At 42.2% G+C, this 12,873-nt stretch overlaps 1 protein-coding gene across 2 annotated transcripts in view; it reads right to left on the bottom strand.

Moving 5' to 3' along the window:
• The window catches only part of LOC109866154 (rho-associated protein kinase 2-like), a 74,206-nt gene extending 64,054 nt beyond the window's left edge, over positions 1-10,152 (bottom strand). The window contains exons 1-4 of one of the 2 annotated variants that reach the window (XM_020454717.2): positions 9,646-10,152; positions 6,842-7,096; positions 2,361-2,505; positions 1,869-2,007 (exon numbers count right to left, since the gene is read on the bottom strand). In XM_020454717.2, the coding sequence (XP_020310306.2) occupies positions 1,869-2,007; positions 2,361-2,505; positions 6,842-7,096; positions 9,646-9,744 (638 nt within the window). In that variant the 5' untranslated portion in view covers positions 9,745-10,152. Of the gene's footprint in view, positions 1-1,868; positions 2,008-2,360; positions 2,506-6,841; positions 7,097-9,645 lie in introns of those variants that run through there. The other variant, XM_031800832.1, reaches the window with a different exon arrangement.
• Positions 10,153-12,873: the final 2,721 nt, after the last annotated feature.

Raw genomic sequence — 12,873 nt, 5'->3', positions numbered from 1 at the left:
GATGAATGAGAGGGCGAGAGTGAGTGAGTTGGTGAGTGAGTCAGTACACAACGTGTTGAGCGTGAATAAATGAGTGCATGAGACAGTGTGTAGGGAGTGTGTGTGAATGACAGTTGAGTAAGTGAGAGAAAGAAAATCAACAGAGGGGGAGGAGAGTAGAAAGCAGATGTTGCACGGCAGCAGAAAGGGCCAGTTGTTGACGTGGCCCCCGGGGGGGCAGGGCTGCTAATGTCAACAGGAAGTGGGCTTCACCTGGGGGCTGACTGGTGGGACTGGCCTGGGTCATTACGCTTCAATGCTCTTAGTTGTTTGCGGAAATTGACCCACTATGCTGTCTACCTTGATGTCACCAGGCAGACCAAAACTCCCTCTCACCAAAACGGGTGGTCTTTTCAAACAGCTCTTACACTAAAAGGCATTATCATCATCAAATGAACCTCATAGTGTGTAAATATATACACTGAACAGAAATATAAATGCAACATGAAACTATTTATTTCTATTTTACAGAGTTACAGTTCATGTAAGGAAATCAGTCAATTGAAATAAATAAATTAGGCCCTAACCTATGGATTTCACATGACTGGGAATACAGATATGCTTCTGTTGGTCACAGATACCTTAAAAGAAAGGTAGGGGCATGGATCAGAAAACTAGTCAGTATTTGGTGTGACCACCATTGGCCTCATGCAGCGCAACACATCTCCTTCGCATAAAATTGATCATGCTGTTGATTGTGGCCTGTGGAATGTTGCCTCACTCTTCAATGGCTGTGCGAAGTTGCTGGCGGGAACTGGAACACGCTGTCGTACACATCGATTCAGAGCATCCCAAACATGTTCAATGGGTGACATGTCTGGTGAGTATGCAGGCCATGGAAGAACTGGCACATTTTCAGTTTTCAGGAATTGTGTACAGATCCTTGCGACATGGGGCTGTGCATTATCATGTTGAAACATGAGGTGATGGCGGCGGATGAATGGCATGACAATGGGCCTCAGGATCTTGTCACGGTATCTCTGTGCATTCAAATTGCCATCTATAAAATATAATTGTGTTTGTTGTCCGAACTGCAGTCAGGTCAAGACCCTGGTGAGGATGACGAGCACACAGTGAGCTTCCCTATGACAGGTTTGTGCAAAAATTATTCGGTTCTGCAAACAAACAGTTTCATCAACTGTCCGGATAGCTGGTCTCAGACAGGTGAAAAAGCCGGATGTGGAGGTCCTGGGCTGTCATGGTTATCCGTGGTTGTGTGGCTGGTTGGACGTACTGCCAAATTCTCTAAAACGACGTTGGAGGTGGCTTATGGTAGAGAAAGCAACATTAAATTTTCTGGCAACAACTCTGTAGATTCCTACAGTCAGCATGCCAATTGCACTCTCCCTCAAACCCAGAGATATCTGTGGCATTGTGTTGTGACAAAACTGTACATTTTAGTGGCCTTTTATTGTCCCCAGCACAAGGTGCAACTGCAATGGTCATGCTGATTAATCCGCTTTTTGATATGCTACATCTTTCAGGTGGATGGATTATCTTGAAAAAGGAGAAATGCTCAGTAACAGGGATGTAATCAAATTTGTGCACAAAATTTGAGACAAATAAGCTTTGTGTGCGTTTAGAACATTTCTGGGCACTTTTATTTTAGGTCATGAAACACGGGACCAACACTTTACATATTGCGTTTATGTTTTTGTTCAGTATATAAAACACAGGAAAATCTAGCTTTTGTTTGCACTCTGCCTTTAAAGGGCAGTAACATAGCCTCCACGGGAAAGTGTGAAAAGTGAGGGGTCACACTTTGAAGGAGTCGAGGGATCCCAGAGGTCATTGGCTTGTGTTTCGTAGGTCAGAGGTCACACATATACCTGTCAGACAGGAAGGCACAGATGAGGTCCTTGGCATCGTTGGACATCTGCACATCGTCTGGGAAGTTAAGGTTATTCTTGTGATCCATGATCTTCCCGTACGTTCCTACTAGTGACTCAGCATAAAATGGGGTGCCACCTAAAAAGAGAGGTGACATTTAAGTAACAATGATTGGGTTTTAATTTACGCTTTACAGGGAGAGGTTAAGCTGGTTTCTATACACACTAATAGCTTAGTAGTGTGACTAACTGGGTTCAAACCTGTGTCTAGCCCACTGAGCTAAAGCCAAGTCTTGAGGTCTCTGGAAAGGTTACTTATCACCCAAGCGTGGTTAACCAAATCATGTTCGATATTGTGTCTTAACGTCAATCCAAATCAAATTACAAACCTAAGCTTATTACATTGTTAAAGCAAATGGTCTGCATGATTCAGACCCTCAACCTCTTTCTGATTCAGGATCAGTGAATGGGGGCAGAGAAAAACTCACTCACCGACCAGTATCTCAAAGATGAAGACCCCCACAGACCACAAATCACACTCGCGGCCATAGTAGCCGTTGCCCCCCTGAGAATTGAGCACCTCGGGGGAGATGTAGTCAGGAGTCCCCACCGCCGTGTCACAGTGGACCATGCCCGTCTGGAATCAGATAGACAGACGGACAAAGATGCAGGCGGGGAGGCAGACAGGCAGGTGGGGAGCCAGGCAGACAGACAGAGACGGAGACCTAGTTAAAGTAGGTAACCTTAAGTGAAAGATATTGGGACAGTGTGCCTAACACAGATTAGAGTTAGAATTCTTAATTTATACTTTAGGTAGAACTTTGAGGGATGGGCCTGGAGAAATGTAACCACTCTCAAGTTCATAGAAAGAGCTATAGATGCAAGGACTGACCATCCATGTTTTGAGGATATACAGTATTTGTTTACATTCACACTGTCTACAAACAAGCTTATATTTGGGGTTCTGATGAGGTACAATTGTCAAGCCCTGATCTCTTTCAACTGTCTTTGTGATTGTCTCCACCCACCTCCAGGTGTCACACTTTTCCCCCAATTGGTCCCTGGGTATTTATTCCAGTGTTCCCTGTTTGTCTGTTGCCAGTTCGTCTTGTCAAGTGAAAAAAAAGCTCCTGCTTTTCTTATCGCTCTTTTGCTAGTTCTCCCGGTTTTGACCCTTGCCTGCCTCGACTCTGAACCCGCCTGCCTGACCATACTGCCTGCCCTGACCTCGAGCCTGCCTGCCCCTCTGTACCTCCTGGAATCTGACCTTGTTTATGTTGTTTTTGCATGTCCATAACCATTCTCTTGCCTGCCCCTTGGATTATAATAAATATCAGAGACTCGAACCATCTGCCTCCTATGTCTGCATCTGGGTCTCACCCTGTGTCCTTATAACAATAGTTGAACTAAGCTCATGAGGCATTTATACGTTAAATTCCTCAAGAATCAATGGGTATACAGTACCAGTCAAAAGTTTGGACACACCTACTCATTCAAGGGTTTTTCTTTATTTTTACTATTCTCTACATTGTAGAATAATAGTGAAGACATCAAAACTATGAAATAACACATATGGAATCATGTAGTAACCAATAATAGCTACCCATAATAGCCACCCATAATAGCCACCCATAATAGCCCTTACACAGCATGTTTTAGGTTATTCTCTTGTTGAAAAACAAATGAGAGTCCCACTAAGCGTAAACCAGATGGGATGGCGTATCACTGCAAAATGCTGTGTTAGCCATTCCGGTTAAGTGTGCCTTGAATTCTAAATAAATCACAGACAGTGTCACCAGCAAAGCACCCCCACACCATCACACCTCCTCCATGCTTCACGGTGGGAACCACACATGCAGAGATCATCCTATTCTGCTTTTCACAAAGACAAGGCGTTTGGAACCAAAAATCAAATTTGGACTCATGGCCAAAGGACAGATTTCCACTGGTCTAATGTCCATTACCCGTGTTTGTTGGCCCAAGCAAGTCACTTCTTCTTATTGGTTTCCTTTAGTAGTGGTATCTTTGCAGCAATTCGACCATGAAGGCGTGATTCAGTCTCCTCTGAACAGTTGATGTTGAGATGTGCCTGTTACTTGAACTCATTTATTTGGGCTGCAATCTGAGGATGGTAACTCTCAAATGAACTTATCTTCTGCAGCAGAGGTAACTGTGGGTCTTCCTTTCCTGTGGTGATCCTCATGAGAACCAGTTTCATCATAGCGCTTGATGGTTTGAAGAAACTTCCAAAGTTCTTGAAATGTTCCGTATTGACCTAACCTTCATGTCTTAAAGTAATGATGCACTGTCATTTCTCTTTGCTTATTTGAGCTGTTCTTGCCATAATATGGACTTGGTCTTTTACCAAATAGGGCTATTTCTGCATACCACCGCTACCTTGTCACAACACAACTGATTGGCTCGAACGCATTAAGAAGGAAAGAAATTCCACAAATGAACTTTTATAAGGCACACCTGTTAATTGAAATGCATTCCATGTGTCTACCTCATGAAGCTGGTTGAGGGAATGCCAAGAGTGTGAAAAGCTGTCATCAAGGCAAAGAGTAGCTACTTTGAAGAATCTAAAATGTATTTTCCTTTGTTTAAGTACATGATTCCATATGTGTTATTAGTAATAGTAAAAAATAAAGAAAAACCCTTGAATGAATAGGTGTGTCCAATCTTTTGACCGGTACTGTATATCTCTAATTTATAACTCCAAAAATGGATTTAGCAACTAAGGATTCTAGATGGTAGATAATGATGTAATCACCAATTGTTAAAGAACAGGAGTCCAAGCAGTCTTATCTGTTTTCTCTGGCCTACTTGGAGTACAAATTGAGAGCGTACATAATTTAAAAAATCTGAATGAAAATGATTCAGATGTTGGGGAAGAATTGAATCATGACATTTCTGATGATTATTCTTCTGATTCTGAGCCTCTGCCTGAAACCTACCCCTCCGAGGCCTAAGTGCAGAAAAGCCAGAACGGTGCGCACTGAGCAGTTGCCCGAGACACCAACAAATGAAAAAGTGAGGCAGGAGAGAACAAGCCAGTTACAATGCTATGGGCCGATTATCAGCACAAAATGTCATCACTGAGAGAGCAGACTACATCTCAAGTAAAAAACAACATCAGCAAACGCACTTTCGTTTTTCGCCGTTTCATTGTTAATGTGACATGTGACATGGACGGCCTGACAATTGACTATTTTTGACTGCTGTCATATCACCACAAATTCATAATGACATTATTACTTTTTGTTCAGATTTTCATTATTCATCAGGCACACTTTGCGCATGTTTTTTTCATAATTTGACTGCGCAACTTGCTGACCGTGCATTTTGGTGGTTGAGTATTATATATATATATATATTTTATGTCATAAAAAGACGCCGTTACCAAATCAAACTTTGTTAGTCACATGCGCTGAATTCAACAGCTGTAGACCTTACAGTGAAATGCTTAATTACAAGCCCCTAACCAACAATGCAGTTTAAATAAACATTTTACATTTCAAAAATTAAAGAGCAGCAGTATAATAACAATAGAGAGACTATATACAGGGGGGTAGCGGTACAGAGTCAATGTGTGGGGGCACCAGTTAGTCGAGGTAATTGAGGTAATATGTACATGGAGTTATTAAAGTGACTATGCATAGATGATAACAACAGAGAGTAGCAGCGGTGTAAAAGAGAGAGGGGGGGTACAATGCAAATAGTCTGGGTAGCCATTTGATTAGATGTTCAGGAGTCTTATGGCTTGGTGGAAGAAGCATCTTGGACATAGACATGGCGCTCCGGTACTGCTTGCCGTGCGGTAGCAGAAAAAACAGTCTATGACTACGGTGGCTGGAGTCTCTAACAATTTTTAGGGCCTTCCTCTGACACCGCCTGGTATAGAGGTCCTGGATGGCAGGAAGCTTTGCCCCAGTGATGTACTGAGCCGAATGCACCGAGCAGTTGCCATACCAGGCAGTGATGCAACCAGTCAGGATGCTCTCGATAGTGCAGCTGTAGAACCTTTTGAGGATCTGAAGACACATGTCAAATCTTTCCAGTCTCCTGAGTGGGAATAGTTTAACTCGTCTGGTAGGCTCGTGTCACTGGGCAGCTCTCGGCTGTGCTTCCCTTTGTAGTCTGTAATGGTTTGCAAGCCCTGCCACATACATTAAATGTATTAATTACACTGTTAGAATGTTGCAGTCTGACTGCTCATTAGTTTGAAAGGGGGGTGGGGGGTCCCTCGAGGGCCAGCGGTTCTAGTGTTAAGCCTAGTCCTGAACTAAAAAGCACCTTTGGTGATTCTCCATTGAGCATGCTTTTTAGTCCAGGACTAGGCCTAATCAGTGTCTGAGAAACTAGCCCAAACATTTTGTCCAATGGCTTTCTGCCACACTGAAACCTGTGCTTATAAGACATGATTCAGTAACTATATCTGATGCAATTTGTCTGGGGAAATTGACATTGCATTCAAAATCTGACCACAGGGTGTTCTCTCAAATGCAGATTTCAGCCAGACACAGTTTATTGCCAAAATATTTGCTGAATTTTAGCTCAAGAGACAAAAGCAAAACAAATTCTGGTCTAGGGCTTGAGTTTGCCATTTCAGAGAGAATGACCATAACAAGACAAATTTACGGGAGAGGACAGAGTCTCCCTCAGCAAATCCTTAATGCCCAGTCTAGGTCGTAGACCAGTGTTTCCCAATCCTGGTCCTGGGGATCCAAAGGGGTGCACATTTTTGTTTTTGCACTAGCACTAACACACCTGATTCAAATTAAAGTTTGATGATGACCTGATTTGTTGAGTCAAGTGAGTAAGTGCTAGGGCAAAAACAAAAGTGCTCCCCAGGACCAGGATTGAGAAGCACTTCCCTAGCACTTCCCCAGTGCTTCTCAATCCTGGTCCTGGGGAGCCAAAAGGGGTGCACATTGTTGTTTTATTCTCCAATCTTCACCACCAAAACTCACCGAGTTCATCTTCATGCAGGTACCGAAGTCAGCCAGCTTGAGGTGGCCATTTTGGTCCAGCAGTATGTTGTCTGGTTTCACGTCACGGTGGATGAAACCCATAGAGTGTATGGTATCTAGAGCCAGCACCACCTCGGCAGTGTAGAATCGGGCCCACTTCTCTGGCATGTCATAGTTCAAGGTGACCAGGTCTCCACCGGGCATATACTCCATAACCATGTAAAGGTGGCGGTCATCTTGGAAAGCACAGCACAGCTGAAAAACATGCGGATAGGATCGTAAACTCAGCAAAAAAGAAACGTCCTCTTACTGTTAACTGTGTAAATATTTGTATGAACATAAGATTCAACAACTGAGACAAACTGAACAAGTTCCACAGACATGTGACTAACAGAAATGTAATAATGAACAAAGGAGGAGGAGGTTAAAATCAAAAGTAACAGTCAGTATCTGGTGTGGCCACCAGCTGCATTTAGTACTGCAGTGCATCGCCTCCTCATGGTCTGCACCAGATTTGCCAGTTCTTGCTGTGAGATGTTACCCCACTCTTCCACCAAGGCACCTGCAAGTTCCCGGACATCTCTGGGGGGAATGGCCCTAGCCCGCACCCTCCGATAAACGCGAATCCGACCATCATCCCTGGTGAGACAAAACTGCGACTCGTCAGTGAAGAGCACTTTTCTTTTGCCAGTCCTGTCTGGACCAGCGACGGTGGTTTGTGTCCATAGGCGACGTTGTTGCCTGTGATGTCTGGTGAGGACCTGCTTTACAACAGGCCTACAAGCTCTCAGTCCAGCCTCTCTCAGCCTATTGCGGACAGTCTGAGCACTGATGGAGGGATTGTGCATTCCTGGTGCAACTCGGTAGTTGTTGCCATCCTGTACCTGTCCCACAGGTGTGATGTTCGGATGTACCGATCCTGTGTAGGTGTTGTTACACGTGGTCTACCACTGCGAGGACGATCAGCTGTCCATCCACTCTCCTTGTAGCGCTGTCTTAGGCATCTCACAGTACAGACATTGTAATTTATTGCCCTGACCACATCTGCAGTCCTCATGCCTCCTTGCAGCATCCCTAAGGCACGTTCACGCAGATGAGCAGGGCCCTGGGCATCTTTCTTTTGGTGTATTTCAGAGTCAGTAGAAAGGCCTCTTTAGTGTCCTACGTTTTAATAACTGTGACCTTAATTGTCTACCGTCTGTAAGCTGTTAGTGTCTTAATGACCGTTCCACAGGGTCATGTTCATTAATTGTTTATGGTTCATTGAACAAGCATGGGAAACAGTGTTTAAACCCTTTACAATGAAGAAAAGGGTTTAAAAAGGGACAGCTCATTTTTTGCTGAGTTTAGAAAATAGTAAAAATAAAGAAAACCCTTGAATGAGTAGGTCTGTCCAAACGTTTTACTGGTAATGTATGTGTGTAAATAAATGATATATAAATCATTTGCATTTATGTCCCGACCCTCGAAATCGTCCCGGCTAAATCTAGGTGATGATCCCTGGGCTAAGGGGTGTGTGCTGAGATTTAGTCAAAGGAATGCACTGATAACAGGCTAGAACTAAAACCAAGTGACTCCCCTATCGCCTGACTTATCAGCTAGCAACGTGCTGCCATGTTTGTTGTTAGTAATATACTGTAGTTTCAATGATCTCCACCCACAAGGTGGCTTTCAGATAATACCACAGTGCATTCCTGGATGGCTGCCAGCCAGGTCACATGGGGCTTGTCCAAGCAGAGGAGAGTTAGCTGGTCATGGCTACAGAGATCCAGTTTTGGTCAAATTAAAGTCTGATTTGACATTTTGTAGCAGGTTAGGAGAATTTACGCAGCAGGTTATGAGAATTAATGTAGCAGGTTATGAGAATTAATGTAGCAGGTTAGGATAATTCGGTTATGGTTAGGAAAAGCGTTAAGGTTAGGATTAGCTCAAATGCGACAACAAACAAAAAAACTTTTGACTTAATTTGACAAAAGCTGGATATCTTCTAGCCATGACCAAGGTAGCTAACTGTCAGGGAGACCAACATGAGTGTTTATTCAGCTCTTGCTCTTATCTAACACCTGAGCCTACTACATGGTGACTTAGCAAATACTCTTTGAGTTGTCTTTACCTGTGTCTCAGATGTGGCCCATAGAGGTAGCCTACACATGATGCAATGCAGCGCTTCCCTTTCTTTGGACGTTTTCACACATAGTTTTTAGCGATAGTTTGAATCTGAGTTCGACTATTTTTTGCAATAGTCGGTTGGTTTAACATTGCGAAATGTCAAAATAACAAACAATTCCCGAAACAAAACCACGTGTCCATGCAAGTAATTTGTTCATTGAACAAAAATGCTCACGTTAAATCCATGTATGATTATCATGAAGCGTCACCTCTGTGTCCCAATCTTCATTTTACATTCGCATTGGTCTTCCAACATGCCGGAGCAAACAGCGCAATAGTCACTCTAACTGCGACGTGAATAGGCTATATTGAGTAGCCTATATCTCCGGTATAGCCCGAGTCTCCCCTAATCTCTAAATTCCCTGAATATCCTAAATAAAATTGACAAGTGAATATCACCATCTCATAGGTTATCTGATCAAAACGTCCATTCTATAGCTAGTTAGCAATATGATTACCTTGATCAGGGTCCCGTGTGGCTAAATTTGTAGATCAATGAGCTTGCAACATCAGGATTGGGGGTTCGATTCCCACGGCGGACCAATATTCAAATGTATGCTACTGTAAATTGCTCAGGATAAGATCGTCTGCTAAATGTACACACAAAAAGCCATACGTAATTGTTACAACCTTACCAGTAAACTCTCCAAGTTTAACGCTGACTTCGGGTCTCTGATCATGAATTCCAACTTTTTCATTCGGCTGTCTAGCCTTTTCTCCGCTCCCGACGACATGATAACAGTTTAGTGAATCCAGGTTCGTCAATGGTATGTGATGGCAAACTGAAATGTTCGGACAACTCAATATTTTGCTGCCGGTTGGTTGAATGAGCAATAAAAACTGACAGCTCCACTGAACACGCGCTGTTTTGACGGTATAAACGGGTAATCATTTATTTTCAGTGTTCACTTAACGCATTATTCGACATTAAAGTTGGTTTTCAAATCCTGACATAATCTTCCCGCGTAGAATTCACTCATTCATTTGGTGGTTTATCATATGAAAGTGTCGACCGCTGAACTCCGCTCAGCATGACTCAAGTATTATCTCGGTGTAAATGCAAAGTTTCTTAATTGACAGGAATTCCTCCCCTCTTATCTCATTGATTGATTTTACCGTCACAGTTATAACTTTCAATAGTTTTTGAACGCTCATGCGTAGCTCTGTCGACTACCATAAAGCACGGACAAATCCCAATGTCTTTTGGATGTATTTTTTGGGGGGTCCTGATTTCGACGTCTGAACCAATCATAGACGTCTATGTTTGGTTCAGATTTGGTATGGTCCGCACCAGCCTATATTTGCCATATATCACAAACCCCCAAGGTGCCTTATTGTTGTTATAAACTGGTTACCAATGTAATTAGAGCAGTACAAATACATGTTTTGTCATACCTTTGGTATATGGACTGATATACCACGGCTGTCAGCCAATCAGCATTCAGGGCTTGAACCAGCCAGTTTATAATACAGTACAGTATAATGTACTCTATTGTAACCTACTTTACTCTGATGTAATCTACTCTGCTGAACTAAACTACTCTACTCTACTGAATTAAACTGTACTGTACTGTACCCTACTCTACTGAATTAAACTGCACCATACTGTACTCTACTGAATAAAACTACTGTCCTGTGCCGTACCATACTGTACTGTACTCCACTGTACTTTACTATGCTCTTCTGTACTGAACTGTGCCATACTGCATTGTGCTGTTCAAACTTGTAAAACAAGACTTGGTACTTGTTTTGGGGCGGAGCTCATTAGAATAATATCCAGACTGCTTTGCAAGTGTTTGTTTTCTATTTCCATTTTGGTCATTATCCAGAGTGACTTACAGTCAGTGCATTTAACTAAGGTAGATACACAACAATAAATCACAGTCAGAGCAAGAAATACTTTTTTTCTAACTGTTACTGAGAATGTTATTGTAGTGAAACTAGACTGTTGGTTTATTCTGTAGTTTAGGAGCTTAGAAAATCATCACATTGCTATCAGTTTTAAAGCTTTTGAATAATATAGCATAAGTGCAGGTGACAGATGGGAGCAATAACAATTATATGATATGTTGCAATCTCTTCTCTCTTACATTAAATGTATTTAAAAGTATTATTGTGATATGATACTTTCTTCATTGAGAATGCATGTGTAGAATCAATAACCAAAAAATATGTACAGTGGGGGGAACAAGTTTTTGAACTTATTTGAACATCGGGAAATACGTATTTTCAACGTCCAGAAATGTATATTTTCAAAGTCTGGAAAATACATAATTTCAACTTTCATTCAGAATAGGAAATTACGTTGATTTCAGTAGCCGGAAAATACCTATTTTCAACGTCCGGGAAAAAAACGATTTTTAACACACAGAAAAGACATATTTTAAACATCCGGAAGAGTCGTATTTTCCCCTTTCATGCAGAACCTAAAATGAACCTAACTTCAACGTCTGGAAAATATGTATTTTCAATGTAATTTTGCTTACTTGTTTGCCTGTGAGTCTTCTTTAGCCTGTAATAGGCTATAAAAAGCTGATGACATACAGTATTTGCGGCTCAAAATAACTTTTTTATTTGTGCTATCTTGTTGGTGAATGATGACTATAATAATTGTTAAGCTTTAGGCTACTCAATAATGCATCCTTTGTCTTGTTGTCCACTTTCTGATTGTGCCCACATTTTTAGACATGTGTAGATGAAAAAAAAACATTCTGATCACCACCAGAGGTAGTCAGGGGCCCTATAGAGGCTACAGTTGAAGAGTATCATTTCAGTCAGTAGTTTTGAAAAAAGTTCTCACAAGCCAAAATGGGTACCCGGAAATTGTGCACTATTGTGTACAACGTCATCCATCATTCTGCAATGCGAATTTTAGAATGGCGCTGGAGGGGATGGCTGACGTATTACGTGCTCCTAACCAACTGTGTTATTTTTTACATTTTTTAAAACTTATTTTGTACATAATGTTGCTGCTTCCGTCTCTTATGATCGAAAATAACTGCTGGACATCAGAACAGCGATTACTCACCATGAACTGGTAGAAGCTTTTTCCTTTTAACGAGTCCGACGTGAAGGATATACTGCTTTCCCGGGAACAGTCCCAAATCACCGTCATTTGCGTGAAGAGAAGTCTGAGAAAAAGGGGGCGGAGGTCGGTCTGCCTTCTGCGAATTCGTAGGCGAGCGAGTAAACCCCCACTGCCATCTGTTCTATTGGCAAACATGCAATCTTTTGAAAATCAAATCGATGACCTACGAGCAAGATTCAACTACCAACGGCACATTAAAAACTGTAATATCTTATGTTTCACCAAGTCGTGCCTGAACGATGACATGAACAACATACAGCTGGCGGGTTTTATACTGTATCGACAGGATAGAACAGCAGCCTCTGGTAAGAAAAGGGGTGGCGGTCTATGTACATTTGTAAACGACAGCTGGTGCATGATATCTAAGGAAGTCTCGAGGTTTTGCTTGCCTGAGGTAGAGTATCTCATGATAAGCCGTAGATCACACTATATACCTAGAGAGTTTTCATCTGTATTTTTCGTAGCTGTCTACATACGACCACAGACCAATGCTGATGCTAAGAACGCACTCAATGAGCTGTACAAGGCCATAAGCAAACAGAAAAATGATCATCCAGATGGGCGCACTTTTTTAGTGACTTTAATGCAGGGAAACTTAAATCCGTTTGATCAAATTTCCACTAGCATGTAAAAATGTGCAACCAGAGGGAAAGAAACTCTAGACCACCTTTACTCTACACACAGAGACGCGTACCATACTCTCCCTCACTCTCCATTTGGTAAATCTGACCATAATTCGATCCTCCTGATTCCTGCTTTCAAGCAAAAATTAAAG

Source organism: Oncorhynchus kisutch, linkage group LG21, assembly GCF_002021735.2.
Source record: "Oncorhynchus kisutch isolate 150728-3 linkage group LG21, Okis_V2, whole genome shotgun sequence".
Lineage (NCBI taxonomy): Eukaryota > Metazoa > Chordata > Actinopteri > Salmoniformes > Salmonidae > Oncorhynchus > Oncorhynchus kisutch.
The sequence above is the reverse complement of the archived record's forward strand: the minus strand, read 5'-3'. Positions and strand labels throughout refer to the sequence as shown.